Below are 25,757 nucleotides of genomic sequence, written 5' to 3' on the forward strand. Positions count from 1 at the left end.
TTACTGCCTGAAATGTATGCTTAGGCCCAGTTCAATAACAGTGACACTTTTAAATGTCATATATTGAAATATTTTATTGCTAGGAGCAGTGAAATAAAATATAAAGCACATTGTTTTGCAGCGTTGACCAGAATGAATTATGTTTTGTATGCTGTCATAGTATAAATTAAGTACATAAAGTGAGATAGTCTGACATTTATATTGCATATTAAATCTTTTGAGTGACATTAAACATTCTTCCCTTCAGTTTCAGATGGAGAGTTTACTACAGCTGAGATGCCATTTACTATCCATTTGCTTTCAAATGATCAACAGCCTCCGGTGTTCCAGATCACTGCTCCTTTTCTTGAGGTCACGCAAGGAGGAAGAACTCCTATTGGTTAGAGACAAACAGTTTACTTCTAAATTCCTCTACGTCCTATCAGACATGTGTTTAGCCTGAAAGGGTGAAAAGAGACACATACAGTATCTCATAGAAGTCAGTAGACCCCTCACATTTTTGTAAATATTTTAATATATCTTTTCATGTGACAACACTGTGACAACACTGAAGAAATGACACTTTAGTACAATGTAAAGTAGTGAGTGTACAGCTTGTATAACAGTGTAAATTTGCTGTCCCCTCAAAATAACACACAGACATTAATGTCATAACCGCTGGCAACAAAAGTGAGTACACCCCTAAGTGAAAATGTCCAAATTGGGCCCAAAGTGTCAATATTTTGTGTGGCCACCATTATATTCCAACACTGCCTTAACCCTCTTGGGCATGGAGTTTCGCAGGTTTCCACTGGAGTCCTCTTCCACTCCTCCATGACGACATCACAGAGCTGGTGGATGTTAGAGACCTTGTGCTCCTCCACCTTCCGTTTGAGGCTGCCCCACAGATGCTCAATAGGGTTTAGGTCTGGAGACTTGCTTGGCCAGTCCATCACCTTTACCCTCAGCTTCTTTAGCAAGGCAGTAGTTGTCTTGGAGGTGTGTTTGGGGTCATTATCATGTTGGAATACTGCCGTGGCCCAGTCTCCGAAGGGAGGGGATCATGCTCTGCTTCAGTATGTCATAGTACATGTTGGCATTTATGGTTCCCTCAGTGAACTGTAGCTCCCCAGTGCCAGCAGCACTCATGCAGCCCCAGACCATGACACTCCCAGCACCATGCTTGACTGTAGGCAAGACACACTTGTCTTTGTACTCCTCACCTGGTTGCCGCCACACATGCTTCACACCATCTGAACCAAATAATCTTGGTCTCATCAGACCACAGGACATGGTTCCAGTAATTCATGTCCTTAGTCTGCTTGTCTTCAGCAAACTGTTTGCAGGCTTTCTTGTGCATCATCTTTAGAAGAGGCTTCCTTCTTGGTCGACAGCCAAGCAGACCAAATTGATGCAGTGTGCGGTTTAGACATTAATGGCTCTGTTATAAGTTATTTTGAGGGGACAGCAAATTTACACTGTTATACAAGCTGTACACTCACTACTTTACATCGCAGCAAAGTGTAATTTCTTCAGTGTTGTCACATGAAAAGATATAATAAAATATTTCCAAAAATGTGAGGGGTGTACTCCCTTATGTGATATACTGTATATATTAAGCCAGATAAACAAAAAAACATCATAGCAAAAATAATTTCTTCTGTGTCACAGACTCTTGTATAAGCATACAGAATTTAATAAAGTAAGTCAAAGGAAATTAAATTGAGACTGTCCATAGCATTCACTTAGATCCAAGCTGGCACTTTTCATTGCAGGTTTGGAAATTAAAGCCATAATCTGATGTGTGTCTGTATTTCATCCATACAGTTTTGAAAACATTTTGCTCTTTAAAGAAGTAAATTCATTTTGTACATTATACTGACTGGCATCTGTACCTGATTTTATTTTGGTTGTTTTTAATTTTTTTTTATTCTTTGAATGCATGTATAGTTGAGTGAGTAAAAGGAGAGCCCCTGTGCTGCTACAAACTCTCCTATATCCCACGAGAGAAAAAAGAAAAACACTGCTGCTATCACCAACTTGTGACTCTTACAATTGATTTCTACCTTAATATAAATCACTACGAAGAACTAACCAAATTAATTTGGGCAACTCACATAGTGACCCAACACCAGTGAAAATACATGTACTCCTCTTGCGAAATAAATAAATCTTATGAAATCCTAATAAATAAAACATTTACCTAAATAGCAATATATATATATATATACACACACATATCTTTATACTGTATATATACACACTATATTATATTACCAATATATAGTGGTGTTCCAATCACCTCCATGACCACAGGTGTATAATGTCAAGCACCTAGGCATGCAAGCTGCTCCTACTAACATTTGTGAAAGAATGGGTTGCTCTCAGGAGCTCCGTGAATTCAAGCGTGGTACCGTAATAGGTTGCCACCTGTGCATTAACTCCATCAGTGAAATTTCCTTACTACTACTGTAAATATTCCATGGTCAACTGTTAGTGGTATTATAACAATGAGGAAGCAACTGGGAACAACAGAAACTCAGCCACGAAGTGGTAGGCCACATAAAATGACAGAGTGGGGTCAGCGCATGCTGTAGCGCACAGTGCGCAGAAGTTGCCAACTTTCTGCAGAGTCAATAGCTAAAGAACCTCAAACTTCATATGGCCTTCAGATTATCACAAGAGTGTGTAGAGAGCTTCATGGAATAGGATTCCATGGCTGAGCAGCTGTATCCAAGCCTTACATCACCAAGTGCAATACAAAGCATCAAATGCGGTAGTGTAAAGCACACCGCCACTGGACTCTAGAGCAGTGGAGATGTGTTCTCTAGAGTAACAAATCTTGCTTCTCTGTCTGGCATTCCGATGGATGTCTTTGGGTTTGGCGGTTGCCAGGAGAACGGTACTTGCCTGACTGCATTGTGCCAAGTGTAAAGTTTGGTGGAGGGGGGATTATGGTGTCAGGTTGTTTTTCAGGGGTTGAGCTTGGCCCCTTAGTTCCAGTGAAAGGAACTCTTAAGGCGTCAGCATAGCAAGACATTTTGGACAATTTCATGCTCCCAACTTTGTGGGAACAGTTTGGGGATAGCCCCTTCCTTTTCCAACATGACTGTGCACCAGTGTACAAAGCAAGCTTCATAAAGACATGGATAAGCAAGTTTGGGGTGAAGGAATTTGACTGTCCTGCACAGAGTCTTGACCTCAAACTAATAGAACACATTTGGGATGAATTAGAGTGGAGACTGCAAGCCTGGCCTTCTCATCCAACATGTGCCTGACCTCACAATGGCAATAGATTATTATTATTATTATTATACAGTATTTATAAAGCGCCAATAGTTCACTCAGCGCTGTACATTACAAAGGGGGACAGAACATGTGACAGAACAATACCAATACAATGCAAAACATGAGGGGATTGAGGGCCCTGCTCTTTCGAGCTTACAATCTAGAAGGGATGGGATAGTGGTACAGGAGGAGATAGCTGTGGGGGATGGAGTGGTAGGAAGAGTGGAGGAGGTCAGCAAGTTAGCAGGGGGTGAGGTAGGCTTCCCTGAAGAGATGGGTTTTCAGGGTGCGCCTAAAGGAGAGGAGAGTAGGTGATAATCTTATGGGTTGGGGAAGGGAGTTCCAGAGGATGGGTGACACCCTGGAGAAGTCCTGGAGGCGGGCATGGGAGGAGGAGACCAGGGAACTAGAGAGAAGGAGGTCTTGTGAGGAGCGGAGTGTGCGTGCTGGGCGGTACTTGGATATTAGGTCAGTGATGTAGTTCGGGGCAGTATGGTGGACAGCTTTGTACGTCAGTGTTAGGATTTTAAATTTGATCCGTTGCGCAATCGGAAGCCAGTGGAGGGATTGGCAGAGGGGGGTGGCGGAAATGGAGCGGTTGGAAAGGTGAATGAGTCTGGCAGCCGTATTCAGGATGGACTGAAGCGGGGATAGCCAGCGGCGAGGCAGGCCAGTGAGGAGGGAGTTGCAGTAGTCGAGTCGTGATATGATGAGGGAGTGGATGAGCTGCTTAGTGGTTTCTGGGGTTAGGAACGTGCGGATTTTGGCGATGTTGCGGAGGTGGAGTCTGCACGAGTTTGTTAAAGATTGGACTTGGGGCTGGAAGGATAGGTTGGAGTCCAGAATGACACCAAGTACTCTGGCCTGCAGAGCGGGTTTGATATTGGCGTTGTTGGATGTGATGTAGAAGTCAATGGGGGGTGGGGTTCGGGCTGGGGGGAAGACAAGGAGCTCGGTTTTGGAGAGATTCAGTTTAAGGAAGTGGAGCGACATCCAATCTGATATGTTGCTCAGTAGGTGTGTGATTTGGGCAGAGACCGAGGGGGTGAGGTGGGGGGTTGAGAGATAGATTTGTGTGTCGTCGGCATAGAGGTGGTAGTTGAAGCCGTGAGAGTGTATGAGTTGGCCAAGGGAGGAGGTGTAGATGGAGAAGAGAAGGGGCCCAAGGACAGAGCCTTGAGGGACCCCAACAGAGGGGGAGTGAGGGGGAGGTGGTAGCATTATAGGTAACGCTGAAAGAGCGTTGTGACAGGTAGGATGAGAGCCAGGAGAGAGCAGAATCTCTGAGGCCGAGGGAGTGTAGTATTTTGAGGAGGAGGGGGTGGTCAACTGTGTCCAAGGCCGAAGAGAGGTCAAGGAGTAGGAGCACTGAATAGTGGCCATTAGCTTTGGCGGTTAGAAGGTCATTGGAGAGTTTGAGTAAGGCGGTTTCGGTGGAGTGTAGGGGGCGGAAGCCAGACTCTAGGGGATCGAGGAGGTTGTTGTTGTTGAGGTGAGAGCATAGGCGGGTGTAGACGAGGCGCTCGAGGAGTTTAGATATAAGTGGGAGCAGGGAGGTGGGTCTGAGGTTGTTCGGGTCATTGGGGTCCAGGGAGGGCTTTTTAAGTATGGGGGTGATGTGTGCATGCTTCAGTGGGGAGGGGAAAGTGCCGGAGGAGAGGGAGAGATTAAAGATGTGGGTGAGGGAGCGTAGGATGGAGGGGGAGGGAGGTCGTAGGAATTGTGAGGGGATAGGGTCGAGGGGGCAGGTGGTGAGGCGGGCATCAGAGAGGATCTTGGAGACTTCCTCGATGGTAGTAAGGTCAAAGGTGTGGAGTGTTGGGGGAGCTTCAGTATGAGGAATGTAGGGTGGGGTGGGGTGGGAGTGGAGGTCAGAGCAGTGGTGGGGCCGTGGGAGAGGGGTGATGAGGGGGTAGCTCAGTGAGGGGGAACAGGGTTGGAGGGAGTTTGAGCAGTGACGAAGTCCCTGCGGGTAATGTTGAGGGGGAGGGGGGATGAGGGGGTAGCTGTGTGAGAGGGGATGGGTTGAGAGGGGGTGTGAGTTGCGGCAATGTCCTTGCGAATTGTGTCAATCTTGTTTTTGAAGTGATTGGCAATCTCAAGGGCGGTGAGTGAGGTGCTGGGTGGAGGTGGGGGTGGAGAGAGTAGAGAGTTGAAGGTGGAGAAGAGTCGGCGAGGATTGGAGGAGAGGGCATTGATGAGGGTCAGGAAGTAGGCTTGTTTGGCTGCGTGGAGGGAGGAGGTGTAGGTGCGGAAGGTAGATTTGTAGCAGGTGAAAGCTTGTTGGGATTTGGTTTTGCGCCATAGTCGCTCCAGGGCACGACTGCGTCGTTTGAGGGTTTTGGTGTGATCAGTCTGCCAGGGCTGGAGCGGTCGGAGTCTGATGTTGCGTGTGGTTAAAGGCGCTAGTGAGTCAAGGGCTGCTGACAGCGCGTTGTTGTAGGCAGTCATAGCCAAGTCGGGGCAGGACAGGGGGAGGATGCGGTCGTGGAGTTGATCAGCTGCAGAGTGGAGGGGGGCAGGGTTAAGGTTGCGGAGGTTACGGCTGGTAGTAGTGTGACATTTGGAGGGGTAGGCGTTGGAGGACGAGGAGATAGAGAAGGTGATCAGGTTGTGGTCAGAGAGAGGGAAGGGGGTGTTAGTGAGGTTGTGGGGAGCGCAGCGGTTGGAGAAGACAAGATCAAGGATATTACCGTCGGAGTGGGTGGTGGATTGTATGCACTGTGCAAGTGCAAAGGAGGAGGTTAAGTGGAGGTGACGGGCTGTGTCCGGGTTGTCAAGGTTGACAGGGATGTCGAAATCTCCAAGAATGATGGTGGGTAGCTCAGAGGAGAGGAAGAAGGGTAGCCAGGAGGAAAAGTCATCCAGGAAGCGGGGTATGGATCCAGGAGGTCGGTATATCACAGCAATCTTCAGGGGGGTTGGGGAGAATAGTCGGACGCAGTGGGCCTCGAAGGAGGAGAAGGATAGGGAGGGGGGGTTTGGGAGGACTCGGAAGGTGCTCTGCGGTGACAGGAGCAGACCAACCCCACCACCTTTACGACCGTTAGGTCTGGGTGAGTGGGTCCAGGTGAGACCTCCATAGGAGAGTGCAGCAGGGGAGGCAGAGTCAGTGGGCTGGATCCAGGTTTCTGTGATCGCCAGGAGGTTGAGGGAGCGGGAAACAAAGAGGTCGTGGATGGCGGCAAGCTTGTTGCACACCGATCGGGCGTTCAGGAGTGCACATGAAAACGGGGGGGGAGATTTTAGGGAGCAGGGGGACAGATACTAGGTTGCGGGGGTTGCGGTAGGACATGGAGGCGGGAGGGTGTTGTGCGGGTGAGGGAGGTGGTGGAGGGCCAGGATTCGGGGAGATGTCTCCCGCGGCTAGGAAGAGGAGAAGAATGAGAAAGGTGGCATGAGAGCGGGATGTGCAGGAGCGTGAGAAACTCCTAGTGGAGGTGTTCGGGTCAGTGGGAGAGTGGAATAATAGGAGGAGGTGGTGGGTGCCATAGAGGGGTGAAGGAAGCAGTGAGGACACAATATACAAATGTTTAGGAGGAGCAGAGGGATATAGTGAATGGATTTTGGGAATGGAGGAGAGGAAAATGAGAAGGAGTAGAAGAGGCATTTTGGGGGGTGATGAGAGCAGTAGTAGGGAGATGATAGCAATGAGGGGGAGATGTGCAAGTTTTGGGGTGGAGCAGAGGGGTAAAGAAATGAGATTTGGGAACAGAGGATAGTAGTATGAAGAGGAGTGTATTATATAAAGGTACACAGAGTGGGACTCAGGCATGTAAGAGATGTTTCCCAGGGTGTTTGTTTGCAGTCTGTCCAGCATGCAGTAGAGTTTCTTGCTGTTGTTGTGTCTTTCTGCTGCTTAAGTTCAACTGCTGTGTTTAACTGCTTCGCACTCTTTCGAAGCCGCACCCCCATCAGAGACTGTGCCCCCCATCAGAGATCTCCCCCCATGAGCTGATCTAAATTTATAGGGAGATGCTCAAATGAGCATTCAACTCCACCCCAATTAGAAGCTGATAAGGCTCACATGAATAGTGGGGGATGTCTCATAGGAACCAGGCTACAGTCGTAAACTGGGTGCAACTGGAGGTGAGGACTGCTCAACATACACACAAATATAAATACACCATTTGTTCTGAATATAACAGGAGTGAAAGCGATTTTGAGTTAGGAGTGGAGGTAGGAGAGATGCATTTATCCAGGGGGAAAACAGCAGGAGTCAATGCGTTTGAGTTAGGAGTGGAGGTAGGAGAGATGCATTTACCCAGGGGGAAAACAGCAGGAGTCAATGCGTTTGAGTTAGGAGTGGAGGTAGGAGAGATGCATTTACCTGTGAAAGTAGAGAAGGCATAATAGATAGATATATAATGAGCTAAACAAATGATCTATACAACTCAGTTTTGTCAAAATTTTGAAAATTGTTCTTGTGTTCATTGAGATATTAATTAAAATCTTACTTTTCAAAAGAGGTGTACTATATATATACAGTGCTCAGCATAAATGAGTACACCCCTTTTGAAAAGTAAGATTTTAATCAATATCTCAATGAACATAAGAACAATTTCCAAAATTTTGACAAAACTGAGTTTTATAGATCATTTCTTTAGCGCATTACATGAAAGTATGGTTAATAATATAACTTAGATTAAAAAATCTTCCGTTTTACTCAATTCAGTTGATGCAAAAATGCATACACCAGTATTTTGTATGACCTCCATGATTTCTAAGGACAGCACCAGGTCTTCCAGGCATGGATTGCACAAGTTGGTGACATATTGCAACATCTATCTTTTCCATTCTTCAAGAACGACCACTTATAGGCCTCTTGCACACGGTATTGACATTTGAGCATCTGCTTTTTTTTTTTTAACGTAATTTCAGGTGCTTGTTTTGCATGTATTTGTGGTCATAGGCAGTCGCACAGTTGTGCGCACAAGATATTCTTAGGGAAAATTAATTAAATTATTATTCATTCTGATTTGCGTGCTTTTGCATATACACGGTGTAAAGTACTGACCAAAAATGCAGATTTTCCTATTTCTTTTTACTGAGGGATATCCTTATCACTTATTTTTGCACCTGTGTGCAAAGGCACATTGTGAATAATGGGCTATATTTTACCTCAGTAAAAACAACCGCTGTGCTGAGCTTTTTCAAGCTGCAGTGTGCAAGAGGTCTTAGAGTCTGTATTCTGGATGGAGTGTTATGCTCGACATCTCTCTGTAGAATTCCCCATAGGTGTTTGATTGAGCTCAGATCAGGGAGACATACTTGGCCATTGAATCACTTTCACCCTGTTCTTCTTCAGAAATGCAACAGTGACCTTAGATGTGTGTTTTGGATCATTGTCATGTTGGAAAAGTGCACAATGACCAAGGGCATTGAGTGATGGTAGTATCTTCCCTTTTAACATAGAACAGTACATCTGTGAATTCTTGATACCATCAATGAAATGGAGCTCCCAGACACCAGCAGCACTCATGCAGCCCTACAGAAGGACACTGTCACCATCACTGTAGGCTCTATACATTTTTCTTTGTATTCCTCACCTTTGCGACGCCATACAGTTTTGAAGCCATCAGTTCCAAAAACATTTCTCTTGGTCTCATCACTCCAGAATACAGAGTCCCAGTAGTCTTCTTGTTCAGCATGGGCCCTGGCAAATTCTAAGCAGGCTTTTTTGTGCATGAAGTTTAGGAGAGGCTTCTTTTGTGGACGACACCCATGCATGCCATTCCTCTGCAGTGCACACCGTATTGTGTCACGGAAAACAATCACCCCAGTTTGGCTTTCTACTTCTATAGCTAACTGCAGTGAATTTGCATGGCAATTTTCTTCAATGCTTCTCATCGGAAGACGCTCCTGTCGAGGTGTTAACTTTTGTGGACAGTCTGGACATCTCCATGAGATGGTTGCAGCTCCATCTTTGTTACATTTTTGTATCACTTTTGCTACAGTATTCTGACTGAAAGGTAAAGCTTTGCTGATCTTCTTGTAGACTTCACCTTTCTTGTGTAAAGAAATAATTTTCTTTCTCAGACCTTATGACATTTCTCTTCCTTGTGGTGCCATTGCTGACAGCATAAAATAGGAATGGGTTTTCTCGGTTAAGTAACACCCTTTTATAATCAACTGTCTGCTGGACACCTGTTTAATGGCCTGTAGTTGAATTCTTCTTAATTAGGATTTAGTTGTCTAAAATTTATCTTTGCTTCAGACTTTCATTGGGGTGTATTCATTTATGCAACATGGTATTGAATGAATTTGTTAGGAAAAATACTTTTTGTGTGTGCAAATTAACAAATTTGTGGGAGTATTTTGTAGTATAGTATAATATAGTATAGTATAATATAGTATATAGTATAGTTATTTGGCCACCCCATTTAGTTTTCAAGAACTTTTTTGTTGTTGATGATTCCTCTTGTTCTTTTTCATTTCTAAAGAGAAAATGGTACAGTTTATTTTAACAAGGCTATCTTTCTGTTAATGAATGACTCGGTCAACCAGACATTTACACAGGTCTTATGCTGTTTGAGCCCCATTCTTTCCACCAACTGCTGCCTTTGATAGCTATCACAGTTAGATCTCTATTCATCTCTAGGAAAATGGGAGTTTCTGCATAGCACATTTGTCCTAACACTCAGACATAAGTGAATACAAAATGCAGACAGTTGTATTTTATGTCAGTGAACATAAGGCCAAGTACCTACTCTGTTTTCCATGGAGTAACCTCTGTTCCTTACAGACTGGAAATGTGGCATAAACTGTTTTGTATTTCCTCTCTCTTGAAACAAAAAATGGTAAATAAAATCCTGTAACATGAGAGTAAAAAGTTATGGTTTGAAGATGGACAGCATGCCAGTAATCTTTTTTTATATATGATAGGGCATGATCCCAGCTAACCTGAACTGACTACATTTTATACTGGTAATATAAGAAGATAAGGCCTTACGAATAGAGAAAAAAAAACTGCATGATTGATGTTATGCATAAAATATTAGCTTACTAGAAATTACAATGAATTGGATTAGACCAATATCTTAATCACTGGAGTCTGTAGGTACACCACCTTTGGTGGCCCAAGCATCACCCCTCTTCTGGATCACATCATTGTCCTTAAACAAGCTTGATATATTGTGAAATGTGTAGTTGAGCTTATTTGTATTTCTACTGATAGTGGAAGAAAATGTGTCCAGTAACTATGCAGGGTAAAGCCTTTTGCTTCAGCTGTCAGTAGGCACAGTTCTGCAGTATCTAATAGTAAACACAGCCCTACATAAAAGACCTTGTAATACAATGTAATTTCAAATTTAATTTTGCACAGGAATGCAGCTAACAGTGAGTGATTCTGACACTGCCCCTGAAGATCTCTTGTATGAACTGGTGGAAACTCCTCGCTATGGGATTCTTATGAAGTCTGAAGATGGCATACAAACCTCTATGAGTGCAGGTAGACATGCAAAATATGTTACATGAATACACTGCATGTTTTGTCATTTCATATGGTAACACTGGTGTATAACACAGTGCGATATTATGATATTATATGCAATATTAGGATTTTATAATTGATTATATAGGTAGATGGTCCTGCATTTGTGAGAACACAAAGGTTTGGGTGTAGTCCTGCTGGATAGTCAGTGGTACATCCCTGGTGGGAGTGACTGATTTCCCATACATCTAAGCTTTGATATGTGCTATTTCACTGCTGATAAGTAGGCATGCAAGGGTTAAATTGTGGAATCAGTCCTTCCCTAGTGCCTTCAGTATTAGTAATGCAACTGACTAAATGAAATAACAGAGAGAGACATTATTTCTAGGTCATTAGCCTCTTCAGTACCAGGCACTTTTACCCCCTTCCTTCCCAGGCCAATTTTCAGCTTTCAGTGTTGTTGCATTTTGAATTCAATTGTGCGGTCATGCAACACTGTACCCATAAAAAGATTTTATATTTTTTTCAAATAGAGCTTTCTTTTGGTGGCATTTAATCACCACTGAATTTTTTATTTTTTGCAAAATAAAAATAAAAATCTTTAAAAAAAAACGCGTTTTTCCTCGTTTCTGTTATAAAATTTTGCAAATAAATAAAATTTCTCCATAAGTTTAGATCAAAATGTATTCTGCTACATTTCTTTAGGGAAATACCCCAAATTAGTGTATATTATTTAGTCTGTAGGAAAGTTATAGTGTCCACAAACCATAGTATATATATAGATCTGGCAATCAATCTATGTACTGATGGCCCATCTCATTTCTTGAGGCCCGAAAAATTCCGGGATAGTACAAATACCCCCCAAATTACTAATTTTTGGAAAATAGAGAGCCAAAAGTATTTAGTAAGAGGCATGGTGAATTTTTTGGAGGTTGTAACTTTGTTACAATATTTTGGAAATGTAGAAATTTTTTTTTTTTTAACATATTGTCACCAGTTCAATACAGCATTATTATATAACTGGTGTGGTGGTGATCAGGAACACTGACTGATGACAGTATGTAAAAAAAAAATTTTTTTTTTTCAGCACACTGTGACCAAAGCAATATAATGTTACCATAGTAACATTGAACTACTCTGGGCAAGTGATCGGGATTTTTTTTTTTTTTACACATTATGATTGCTAATACCAATGTATTTCATTGATATTTGCAACCATTGTTACTGAATGAAACTGAGTCATTCAGTCTTTTGTTGTGATTAGCTGTGATTGGGCAGGCTCATCACATGAAACAGATGGGCTGTGACTGGCCCTGTCTGTACCATGTGACTGCTTTGACCAATCACACCTAACACAATTGTATACAATGGATGGCATGACATCCATTGTATACATTTGATATGTGATCTGCTGTGATTGGTCACATGACACTGACAACGGGCCGGTTTAGTGATATATCAGTGGCTGAGTCCTGTGGACACAGACGGTGACAATTAGCGCCACTGCGCCGCCCCACGGCCGTGTGAGAGGCTCCTTCTGACAAGACATCATATCTCCCCAGTCAGAAGGGGGAGTGTCCCACCGGACCTTCAGTCTGCTATAGGTCGGGCAGGAAGGTGTTAAAGACACCACTTGAGATGAGCAGGACCTGTAAAAATAAGTATAGGTGTAAAACCTATGTACTGATCCATCTCAATGTCACAAACATTTAGATTAAATAACATTTTAACAATCTTTTTTTAGGTGACACATTTACATACGAAGATGTCAACAGAAATGCATTACAGTATGTACATGATGGTTCTGCAACTACAGAAGACAGCATGGAGATAGCAGTCACTGATGGTGTTACCTCCACCACAACTCTTGTGAAAGTTGTCATATCACTGGCAAATGATAATGGTCCTCGTCTTGTCCCTGGTTGCCTGTTGTCCATCACTGTGGTTAGCAAAAGTTCCGCTATTATCACAAGGACAAACCTTGCTTACATGGTTAGTTCATTTTTTTTAATATTTTTGTACAAACATTTTGTAACACACTATAATGCTATAAAGAGAACAACTAACAATGAAACCTTAGTAAAAATATATACTTTATCTGTGCTAAAAATCCACAAACATAATATGCATTGACATTAATTGAGAAGAGCTGCTTTTTGTCATACATAAAATCTACATAAAACCCCCAGAAGAGTACAGCTCTCTCAATTCAATTCAAAGAGCAAATATCATGCAACAATCACAATAAAGCTGTTCATTTGAGTTTATAAAGTGTCCAACAAATAAAATGCATAAACAATAGGTGAGTTAAAAAACATAAAATTTCCAGAGGAGTAACAATCTCTCATTTAAATTGAAAGTGCATATCATGTGCAACAATCGCAATAGGCAGTACAGATGTGCTCATAAAGTGTCCATTTTAAAAAATTGGTGCTCCACTCCAGAGAAGAAGGTATTAACTCCCCCACCACAGACACTCTTCTTCATAGACAGAGACCTGCTGATCCAAAGTGACCTCCTAACCTAATAAGTAGGTCTTAGCAGGCTTCTGTATGAGTCTTGAGGGGAAGGAAGAAGAAGACCATCATAGCGCAACCACTCTTTTGAGTTAAAAACAAAATCACTCACTCAGGATAAGTGGCCATCTAGTACTAAAGTATGTCAGCTCATTCTCTTCCAGACTGCACACACAATGCGTAAGACATCACAGTACTGTAGTTCTGCCCAGGGGCGGACTGACAACTCATGGGGCCCCCGGGCAATAGGGGATCATGGGGCCCGTGTCCTTGCCCAAACTCAAAAAAGCCTATGAAAAAGGTACCAGGAGCATCTCATGGGGCCCCCTACTGACCCTGGGCCCTCGGGCAGTGCCCGAGTTTCCAAATGGTCAGTCTGCCCCTGGTTCTGCCCAACTAGTTTCATCAAAGCCAGACTTCCATTTTTGAATGCTGTATTTTATGGCTCAGTGTGCAGTCAAAAGAATACTGCTGGCAGGCAAAAAGGAGACAAACAGAGTTTCAATGATAAAAGCCTGCCAGCATTTTGTAACCAGCAGCTAGTTCACGTTTTGGCTTTCTTTACGTGGGCATTGGGGGTGTTAAAAACAGGTGGATAAACCAGAGTTTTACTGTCAAGCATGCAGCCCCTGAGGGTTGTACACAGGCAAGGCCACAATGCTTTTGCAGCTGGCAAACATTATACCCCCTGCCACGTTCGTTAGGCAGTACCGCCACCAAACGTGCAATTTAAGTTAATGGGGCTGTGCTGCAACTAGAAGCCAAATGCTTGGCACAGGGTTGCAGGGCAGTATTTACATGCACAATCCACATTCAGCTGTGAAAATCAAAAAAAGGTGGCATTCACAAGGCTTCGCTATTTCTATATTGTTTCTTAGCGAAAGAGAGCTAAGATTTCATTGGTTTGATGTGTGATATCCTTGCTCAGTTTGCTAAAAATCAATCCTGTTATTTTCCTGTCAGTTTTCAGTTTTTTTGGCTCTGCGACCAAGCATTCACAAAATAATCTGCAAAAGAGTGAGAAAGTAAGCAGTGATAAACAACACAGTTGATGTTGGTTGATTTCAGGCCATTATTTATGACAGGCAAAAATGTGTTTGAAGCAAAGACCGCAAACCAGAAGTAATTTAATCTGATATTTATTAAAGCGGTTTTGTTGTTTGCTCTTGAAAGTGTTTGTTACGTTAAAAGTGAAAGTTCCATCATGTTTGACACTAAAAACACACCTATATGTCTTGTTAACCTTTATGTCTTGTTAAGCAGAATTTAGATTTAAAAAGATAATAAAAGCAATGGCATTATTTATTACATTGCATCACCTCAACACCCATTTGAGACACATATAGCAATTAAATTCTAACAAATATTCTAAAGCTGGCAATATACATTTATATTTCTTTTGTTCAGCTTGTTAACAGTGTGGGTGGATAAACCCCCTTCCTAGGCAATTGTATTCTGAAAGCCACCAGTGCCTTGATTGGATCTGCATCTGATTGGATGCAAGTGCTGTTTGGCTGACAATTTTCAGACAGGCTCCTTTGACAAAAGTCAATTAAACAATCTACTTTTTTGAATGTAACAGTGCTAGGAGGGCCATACACTGCTTAAATTCCTGCTGATTCTGCCGAAATTCAAGCAGAGTATAGTCAGCTTAACACTTGCTTGCTTAATCCAAAAAAAAAAAGTTTTGACTGGAGTCTGCAAATCTTTCTGCTTTTCGTATCTGTTAGACACCATGGATATGGACTTTTAGCAGCTCCTGTTTTGAAGCACAAAATCCCTGATGCTTTCCTACCCCTGGGGAGCATGTGCCACATACAGCCACCAATACAAGTGAATAGCTGTATGCGGATGTGCTCAGGTAACATGGTTTTCTGCACTCCATCCCCTCCCCTTATGCGAAGCACCCCATGCATGCTTGCTCAGGTAAACGCCAATACAAAAACAATTGCATTTACCCGAACATGGCCCTGTGCAGCCATTCATTTGTATTGGTGGCTGTGCATGTCACATATTACTTACAGGGTGAAGGAAAGTACCAAGATTTTTACACTTCAGCATACAGGAGCTGCTATACATCCATGTGCATGAGGCCTTAATCCACTGAATGTTGCATGGTGGTTTCTTGATAATAACCTTTATGTATTTTTGCCATCATATACAGGTTGAAATATTGAATTGGTTTGTCACTGGTTTAGGACTTTGGATAAATGCATCCTGCATATGTAAACCTATTCTCAACCTATTTGAAAGTACAAAAGCATATTATTGTCAAGCATGGAAGTTGACTTCCCATGCTGCTGGATGGGATTGCTTTAACACTGTGCTCTAAGGCTGAATTTGTGCTGAGCTGAGCATCTTTGGTCATTTTGGAGCATTTGTACAGGCATTGCTGTGGGCATCTGAGGCTTGAATTTCTTTTTTTTTCAGTTTTTAAAAGCTAGTTACTAGAGATAAGAAACAAGGGGAAGACTTCCAAAAACTGGAGTGTGCAAAATCTGGTGCAGCTTTGCTAAGAAACCAATCAGCTTCCAGGTTTTTTTAATTGAACAAGCTGAAGTTAGAAGCTGATTCGCTACCGTGCACAGCTACACCAGATTTTGCACTCTCTAGTTTTAGTAAATCAACCTTAATATGTGATATGTGCATTTTTGCACATTTGCTCATTTTCTGGCATTCCAAATGAAATCTATTGGGGCCAAAAATGTGTGAAGCTTGAAGTCTGTAGCTCACAAAAAAACTCATATACTTTTTCAAGCTACAAACTTCAAACAACATTACACTCAGGTGTGAACAGGCATAACTGAAAACCATGGGATTTTGGATGGTATGCATTTTGAAGCTGCAAGCTACAAAACACTCAGGTGTGAATAGGGCCATAAATTCAAAGACTGACTGGTGTACAAGAAATATATGTAGCAAACAGTTTATTTGCAGAAAATAGTAAGAATGCTGATACATTTGTTTAAGTAATGCAAACGAAGTGAAATGGAAGTTGTTTCCAAACAGGACAAAAACTCTCAAGATTCCAAAATCCGAATCCAGCTGATTTCCCTTCCAATGTACGGCGTTCTTACAAAGAGCAAGTCAGGACAAGCAGCAGAGGAGCTCTCAGAGTTCTCCTTTTTTACCATGGAGGATATCAACAACAGAAAGATCAAGTAAGCTGTGCATTACACAGACAGTGCATGCTCATTGTTAAATCTTTAAGTGTAACACTAGGCATGTTAATAAGTCAACTTTTTTTTATACATATTTGTTTCTCCTGCCAAAAGATTTGTACAGTAATTCTATAACTCCAAATACAAACAAGATTAGTTATGGACTCAACCAGGATGTGTTTTTTTTTATATTTCTAACAGCTGTAAATAATAATAAATTAGGTTAGGACATATAAATTGTTCCTTTATTAGCACAAAATTAGACATACAGCATATTTAAAAAACATCCCCATGAATCTCCAACATTCTTCAAATGCACACTTATTGAAAATCTTAATGATGCCACTACTCAACATACAGTTGTGGCCAAAATTATTCAACCCCCAATGCTGTAAAGGGGTTTAGGGACTATAGTGTACATTTGGAATTGTATTCAGAATCAAATCCTACAAGGACGTTGTAACTACCCAAATGCAACTAAAATGACATCAATTGTTTATGTAATACAGTAGTAAATGGTTCTTATGTGGTTTCTTCATTGCCACAATTATTCAACCCCTTAAAGACTACCACTCTGAAGAACAGAGGTTCATACAGGTGCTTTCCATCAGGTATTGAAAACACCTGTGGATGTCACCGAGCAGCAATCAAGCATAATAAGCACCAATTAGGCAGCTTTAAAATGACTGTGATACTCAGCTCCTTCTAGACATTTACTGGTGTGGTTACAAACATGGTGAAGGCAAGAGAATGGTCCAGGAAGACAAGAGAAGAGGTGATTTCTCTTCACAGGAAGGGCAATGGCTATAAGAAGATTGCAAAGATGTTAAACATACCAAGAGACACCTTAGGAAGCATCATTCGCAAATTCAAGGCAAAGGGCACTGTTGAAACGCTACCTGGTCGTGGCAGAAAGAAGATGCTGACTTCGACTGCTGTGCGCTACCTGAAGCGTAGAGTGGAGAGAAGTCCCCGTGTGACTGCTGAGGAACTGAGAAAAGATTTGTCAGATGTGGGTACAGAAGTTTCAGCCCAGACAATAAGACGCACACTGCGTAATGAAGGCCTCCGTGCCAGAACTCCCAGGCGTACCCCCTTGCTGTCTCCAAAGAATAAGAAGAGTCGACTGCAGTATGCCAAAAGCCATGTGGACAAACCACAAAAGTTGTGGGATAGTGTTCTGTGGACTGATGAAACAAAATTAGAACTGTTTGGGCCCATGGATCAACGCTATGTTTGGAGGAGGAAGAACAAGGCCTATGATGAAAAGAACACCTTGCCTACTGTGAAGCATGGTGGAGGGTCAATCATGCTTTGGGGCTGTTTTGCTTCTGCAGGTACAGGGAAGCTTCAGCGTGTGCAAGGTACCATGAATTCTCTTCAGTACCAGGAGATATTGGATGGAAACGTGATGCAGTCCGTCACACACCTGAGGCTTGGGAGACGTTGGACCTTTCAACAGGACAATGATCCCAAGCATACCTCCAAGTCCACTAGAGCATGGTTGCAGAGGAAAGGCTGGAACATTTTGGAGTGGCCATCGCAGTCACCAGACTTAAATCCGATTGAGAACCTCTGGTGGGACTTAAAGAAAGCAGTTGCAGTGCGCAAGCCTAAGAATGTGACTGAACTGGAGGCCTTTGCCCATGAAGAATGGGCGAAGATACCCGTAGATCGCTGCAAGACACTTGTGTCAAGCTATGCTTCACGTTTAAAAGCTGTTATAACTGTAAAAGGATGCTGTACTAAGTACTAAGATTGAATGTCACTTGGGGGTTGAATAAAACTGATAATGCTGTGAGCACAGAAAAGACATTTGTGGTTATTTCATTATAACTGTTATGTTATATTTGTCTGACCTACAAGTGCCTCTTTAATGTAAATGTAAGCAAGATGACTGAATGATCAAAAGCAATGTCAAACTGGCCAAAACACTCAATTTCAGTGGGGGTTGAATAATTTTGGCCACAACTGTATCTGATTATAACATTTGGGATTATCAATTGACCAATTGGACATGTCTTGAAAGATCAAACTTTTAAAGTCTTGATGCTATTCAAGAGATACAGCTTGATGATGATGACAGGAATCGCCATGCAAAATGTGAAGGTGTGTAATCCAGGGGAGGATGTTAGATTTCATGTTATATTGTATTCATTTCCATACTAAACCTCCCTCATCCAGACAAAAAAGTGATCCAGGGGAGGAAACCAATATGACATAAAGTCCCTTCACCTCCCTCCAGCGTCTACTGTATGGGCACCATCCAGGGGAGGATTCAGCACATCTGACCTCCCTTACACATTAAGACGTTGTGAACAGTCTGGGATGCTTGCCTCGAGCTGTATTCCCCTAGATGGGTATAGGCCACATAACAAGATAAACAGTCTACAGTTCAATGGCCAAAACTCCCTCCAAAGTTATAGTGGTTGAGGTGGTCAAGATCGTGCTCTGATAGAGTAGGCATATGTATACTTATTGTCCTTTGGCACCAATAGGTCATCAGGCTGAGAGGTCATGGGGAGTGAAAAAGCCATCCTGACTGGTTTTGCCAGGAGACCCGGCTGCCTCAGAGGTGGGCTTGTGTTCGATGACCTATTGGTGCCAAAGGACAATAAGTATATATATTTCACACAAATGCGGTTCACCTAATAATAATCACGCTAAAAAACCTAAATCTCCCTAGACGCAAAAGTTCCACTTTCACCCCTGAAAGTTCAAAAGTCAATATAATAATCTTCCAGCTTCTGTGATATCCTCAAAAACTTTTTTATAAACGTGCTCTCAGATTTAATCCACCTTCATGAAGATATTCCTTTAATCTGTGAAATCCTCAAAAAAAGAAAACTCAATATAGTGCATTATCCCACACAAATGTAAAATAACATATAATCACCCTGTGGTTACTGACGTGCCACCCCACTTAGTGTCCACATCTAAATGGCTGTACCCTTACCCTATCAAAACTTGCTTAAAGCTCTCAATATCATATATTCCAAAACCGTGTTCCACTCCGTCTTTTCTTTCTTCAATATTTCCTCAAAAAAAAAACAATAATAGTGCAATGTCCAGATAAAACACTTTAATAAGCATGAAAAAGCTCTCCTTATCCGACCATCCCTGCTCAGATCACTCTCCATGTGGTAGCATATTAAGGTGTAGTATATCATATTCAAAGGAATTAATTTTAATAAAGTTATGTTTACAATAAAATGATATAGAAAAAAACTTTGTGATCCTTCTTTATAGTAAAAGAATTTGAATCCTCTGTAAAATCTTATTTTGTGAATGAAAAACCTCAGTCAAGATGGCCGCTGCGCAACTTCCGGTTGTGCATCTACATTCAACGTCACTTTCTTGACGCATTTCGTCACTTCCAACTTCTTCACAAAAAAAGTATACATATGTCTACTCTATCATAGCGTGATCTTTACCACCTCAACCACTATAACTTTGGAGGGAGTTTTGGCCATTGAACTGTAGACTGTTTGTCTTGTTATCTGGCCTATACCCATCTAGGGGAATACAGCTTGAGGCAAGCATCCCAGACTATTGACAATGTATTAACTAGTTGCCGACCGCAGATAGCTGAATGACGGCTGCACTGCAGCCGGCCAGTTCTGGGTGGACGTTATATGACGGCCTCCCAGAACGCGCTCTCCTGCGTGCCCCAGGGGGCGCGCACTCGGCGATCTCCGTGATCGCTGTGTCCTACGGACACAGCTGATCACGTGATGTGGTAAAAGGCCGATCACAGCGGCCTTTTACCACGTGATCAGCGGTGTCCAATGACACGCTGATCAGAGGGAAATGCAAGTGCGCTGTCAGATCGTGTGGAAAGTACTGCCGAGAACCGGCAGTTGTCAGAGCGGGGATTGGCACCGATCATCAGGGCACTGATGATCAGTGCCCTGATGATCGGTGCCCAGCAGTGCCACCCGCAAGTTCCGCCCACCTGTGCCCAGCAGTGCGCCCACTAGCTCCGCCCACCTGTGCCCAGCAGATCACCCACCTGTGCCCAGCAGTGCACCCACCTGTGCCACTCTGCAGTGTCACACACCTGTGGCCAGAAGTGCCACCTACCTGTGCCCAACAGTGCCACCCACCTGTGCCCACCAGTGCCACCCACCTGTGCCCACCCACCAGTGCTGCCCACCAGTGCCACCCACCAGTGCAGCCCAGCAGTGCTGCCAGTCAGTGCCACCAGTCAGTGCCCAGGGGTTGTGCCAGTCAGTGCCACCAGTCAGTACCCAGCAGTGATGCCAGTCAGTGCCGTCTATCAGTACCCATCATCAGTGTCACCTATCAGTGCTGCATATTAGTGCCGCCTATCCGTGACACCTCATTAGTGCTGTCTATCAGTGCCGCCTATCCGTGCCACCTCATTAGTACTGCCTATCAGTGCCCTTTAGTGCTGCCTGTCAGTGCCGCCTATCAGTGCCCATCAGTGCTGCCTCATCAACGTACATCAGTGAAGGAGAGAAAATACCTGTTTGAAAAATTTTATAATAGAAACAAAGAAACTTTTTTTTTTTCAAATTTTTTGCAATTTTTTTATTTATAGCGCAAAAAGTAAAGCGCCCAGCGGCGATTAAATACCACCAAAAGAAAGCTCTATTTGTGAGAAAAAAATGATCAAAATTTCATATGGGTACAATGTTGCATGACCGCGCAATTGTCAATCAAAGTGCGGTAGCGCTGAAAGCTGAAAATTGGCCTGGTAAATAAGGGGGTATAAGTGCCTGGTAGGCAAGTGGTTAATGTGTAAGGGAGGTCAGATGTGCAAAATCCTCCCCTGGATGGAGTCCATACAGTAGGCGCTAAAGGGAGGTGAAGGGACTTTATGTCATATTGGTTTTCTCCCCTGGATCACATTTATGTCTGGATAAATTTTGATATTGCTTGGGACTCTTGTCTTGTTTAGTCTCTATTGGAGCACTGTACATTTACATCAACTCCAAGAATATCAAGTTTAGTGTCACTTTAAATTACAGTAAAAGCAGTTGAACAATGACCTTGGGGTTGTCTTAGAAAGACTTAGCGATCTATGTAGAAAAAAATGTGCTTTGCGAATGTATCAGCATTCATGCAAAAGTCATAAATAATACCCATAATGTCTGTAATATTCTCGTAATGTTAGTTTCTATTCGTTGCCTTTTGCCAGGCTAATGTAACATTTCCTAACATTGTTCCTATAAGAGAAGAGCCCCAAGAACATTCAACCAGAAGAGTTACAGAACATTCAACCAATAAAGAAAATACCCTAGCACCAGAGGCTAAGAATATTCGACCAAACGATGAAATAAAATGAGGGAGGCCTCTGCAATATGTGCAAAGTGCATGGAAATTCCTGTGTGAACAGCCAAAGAATCTCCAGTTTCAGTGGGAAGAGAAATATTTAGCAACGTTTACTACCCTTGCTAAATGTGAGCTTCCCATCTAGGGCTCCTGGGTGTTAGGGACCCGTTACTCACCGATTAGCTATGACTATGTTAGGTCAGTGACATTGTGGGGATCCCTGTGACATTAATGACATTGTGGCAGGGACTGGGAGATATAATTCAGTGGGAGTGAATTGACAGGATCAGATTTCTTGGTGGGTGGTGGTATTTTTCTTTCTGCAGGTCAATAGGTGTTGTTCATTGTGATTGATCTGCATCGCTGGGCATCAGTGTATTTACAATATGGGACCTCTTCTGGGTTTTGTGTCTGTGTGTTTATTTACTACTTAAATTTTTTTGTGAATGACTAGGTGTAGTATGTACCCCATACTTATTCATATTTGAGTGGACCAGTATCTGGGGGCATGTTATTTTTAAAAGGGGCTTCCACATTTTGATAAACCCATTGACTGCAGACCCTCACAATCCCCAGGCTGGGGTTGTGGGGAAGAGCCCCCTGTCCTCATCAACATGGGGACAAGGTGCTTTGGCAAGGTACCCCTCCCCCATGTTGAGGACATGTGGCCTGTTTCGGGGACAGAAGCTTATTCCCCCTTACCTGGTCAGCCAGGCTGCATGCATGAATTAGGTTTGATATCGATTTTGGAAGAACCCCGTGCTTTTTTGTGTCCTTTTGCATGTTTTTCTCCCTTAAAACCCATACCAGACCCCTCCGCATTTTTTTTACTTATTCTTGTTATTCTGTTTACATCCATCTGTCATGTGGGGAATCCCTCACTTACAGCTTAGTGTGCCAGGCAGGGATTCACTGGTTGTTAGGACTGTGGTGGGGGGCTGGCTTTTCTTGCTCTGTAACAGATAGGAGCTCTAAGCAGGAACATTTAGCAGAGGTACAGTATATACAGTATAGTGTTACACTATTTCTCTAATGGTTGAATGTTCTTCACCTCTTCTTGTTCAATATTTTTAAAGCTATTTTCTCTTAGGATCGATTGTTTGAGAATGTTACATTACCCAACGAAAGGCAACAAATGGAAACTGACGTCACACATATATTACAAACCTTACAAATATTTGTGACTTTCATGTAAATGCTGAAACATTTGCAAGGCAAATTTATAGACCCCTATTTTCCTGCTTTATGGAAAAATACTTTTACCTTTAAAGTGTATCCAAAAATAAAATAGCACTCACTAATGAAAGATTATTCAAATTAAGTTTTTTTTTCGTTTTATTTATAGTTTTTGCCTGATGCTTTTTAAACTTTAGCCATTTGCTTATATTATGTATTTTCTGCAAGCGAAATATTAAAAAAAGTGTTTTTCCCCAAGTTCCCTGACCTCAAACGTTAACATAGCCCCTATGACCTAACTATATCTACATTCAAACTCTGAACGCATGGTCCCTGGTGTGCACTTTTGTTCAGGAACTTTATTAAAATGTCAAGTGAGTTTTATTCCTCACGCCAGCATTGTGTTGGGCGTTGCAACCTACTGCATTGCAAAAGACTAGGAAGCAAGGCATTTTGCTTTGTCTGTGTGTTGGAGTGCACTAGAAAAGCTGCATCTGGTCTGAATGGTCCCTTAAACCTAATATAACCTCAAAATGACTGCAGGGAAACCCTCTCCTTGTGGTGCAATCTCCCAGTTTGTTTCCAGATCCCCTTCAGAGAAGCATCTTAAGCTCTAATTTTTGACTGCATTCAGCTGCCAGTTCAAAGTCCTAGCCTCACATATACACTATATTGCCAAAAGTATTGGGACACCCCTCCAAATCATTGGATTCAGGTGTTCCAGTCACCTCCATGGCCACAGGTGTATAAAATCAAGCACCTAGGTGTGCAGACTGTAGACAAACATTTGTGAAAAAATGGGTCGCTCTCAGGAGCTCGGTGAATTCAAGCATGGTACCATGATAGGTTGCCACCTGTGCAGTATGTCCATCCATGAAATTTCTTTGCTACTAAATATTCCACGGTCAACAGTTAGTGGTATTATAACAAAGTGGAAAACTCTGGGAACAACAGCAACTCAGCCACAAAGTGGTAAGCCACGTGACAGAGCGGGGTCAGCGCATGCTGAAGGGCACAGTGTGCATAAGTCGCCAACTGTCTGCAGAGTCAATAGCTAAAGATTGCCAAACTTCCTGTGGCCTTCAGATTAGCATAACAACAGTGCATAGAGAGCTTCATGGAATGGGTTTCCATGTCCGAGCAGCTGCATTTAAACCTTACATCACCAAGTGCAATGCAAAGCATCAGATGCAGTGGTGTAAAACACGCCGCCACTGGACTCTAGAGCAGTGGAGACGTGTTTTCTGGAGCGATGAATGACGCTTCTCTGTCTGGCAATCTGAAGGACGTGGCCCCTTAGTTCCAGTGAAGGGAACTCTTAAAACATCAGTATATGAAGACATTTTGGACAACTTCATGCTCCCAACTTTGTGGGAACAGTTTGGGGATGCCCCTTCCTGTTCCAACATGACTGCGCGCCAGTGCACAAAGCAAGGTCCATAAAGAGATGGATGAGTGAGTTTGGGGTGGAGGAACTTGACTGGTCTGTGCAGAGTCCTGATCTCAACCCAAGAGAACACCTTTGGGATGAATTAGAGCAGAGACTGCCAGCCAGGCCTCCTCATCTGACATCAGTGCCTGACATCACAAATACACTTCTGGAAGAATGGTCAAGCATTCTCATAGACACACTCCTAGACCTTGTGGACAGCCTTCCCAGAAGAGTTGAAGCTGTTATAGCTGCAAAGGGTGGGCCAACTCAATATTGAACCCTACAGACTAAGACTGGGATGCCATTAAAGTTCATGTGCGTGTAAAGGCAGGCATCCCAATACTTTTGGCAATATAGTGTATCTCGCATCACGCTTAAGCAGCCTGCAGCTAGGAGATGAGAGTAGGCTTTCTCTTTTTTAGATTGAAGCCCTCCCCACACAGGATATCTTGAGCAGCATCCATTAATGTAATTTCCCAAAAACCACATCGCATGTTAGAAATTCATTCATTCAAGAAAAGTTTCTATCCTGCTCCTTCAAAGTTTCTTGTCGTTGTTTAAAACAAACAGCAGTTTGACCCCACTAAGGATTTGAAAATCAATCAAATGTTCCTGAAGCAAAAGTTTTCGACAATAATTGACTTTAACACTTAAAGTGGTTATAACCCCTTACATATATGCAGTGAAGTGACTGGTCTGAAGTGATACACAGAGGTGAAACAATTCCTCCTACATAAGTTGTACATGTTTCTCTTCTCTACAGCTGTTCAAAGTCCAGTCTGTCACCTTTTTTTTCCTTGGTGTCAGGAAAACTTGGTAGAAGTGACTCATGTAGATAGCAGAAGAATCAAGCAGCAGACAGAACTTACACGTAGAGCTCTGGATTGAGACAAGTGCACACTATAGAGGGATAAGCTTTGTTCATATTTCATGTCAGAGGTTTACAACCACATTAACCTTACCTTATCCCTAAACCAATTGATCCCTAATTCTCCCTAGGACTGCACTTACTTTATTGTTCTAAAAAGTGTCCTGTACCAAATCAAGACAGCTCCAAAAATATAATTATTCTGCTACAAATAGAGTCAATGCATACCATTTAGATTAAAAGTTTCCCTTTTCTTAGAGTGTCTTTGATTTCCATTAATATTGTTTCTCTCTACTTGATCTAGGTATTCTACGATAACAGAAACAGATGCCCTGGCACTTACTGACTTCTTCCATTTCACTGTCTACAATGTGGACAATGACCGTCTGGACAACCAGATCTTTACAGTTATTATTACATCTGTTGAAAAAAGTCTTCCTATCATCAGTTCTAGAGAAAAGATTTCCATACGTGCCCTGAAGGTATGCATATAATAAAGTTATAAAAATACTTGTGGAACCACACTGCATCTGAATATCACAAACCAGAAATAATGTTTAATTCACTTTTAATATTCAAAGTAAACTCCCCCATCTATCCATGTCTT

The 25,757-nt window shown here is 42.6% G+C and overlaps 1 protein-coding gene across 1 annotated transcript in view; it reads left to right on the forward strand.

The window, feature by feature from the left end:
• Positions 1-25,757, forward strand: part of FRAS1 (Fraser extracellular matrix complex subunit 1) — a 680,896-nt gene that overhangs the window by 522,227 nt on the left and 132,912 nt on the right. The window contains exons 36-40 of the mRNA XM_089676214.1: positions 248-379; positions 10,592-10,717; positions 12,444-12,691; positions 16,225-16,376; positions 25,455-25,632. Of these exons, the coding sequence (XP_089532340.1) occupies positions 248-379; positions 10,592-10,717; positions 12,444-12,691; positions 16,225-16,376; positions 25,455-25,632 (836 nt within the window). The remainder of the gene's footprint in view (positions 1-247; positions 380-10,591; positions 10,718-12,443; positions 12,692-16,224; positions 16,377-25,454; positions 25,633-25,757) is intronic.

The sequence above is a fragment of the Staurois parvus genome, unplaced genomic scaffold (assembly GCF_062004578.1).
Source record: "Staurois parvus isolate SC_StPar_1 unplaced genomic scaffold, SC_StPar_1.0 ptg000013l, whole genome shotgun sequence".
Lineage (NCBI taxonomy): Eukaryota > Metazoa > Chordata > Amphibia > Anura > Ranidae > Staurois > Staurois parvus.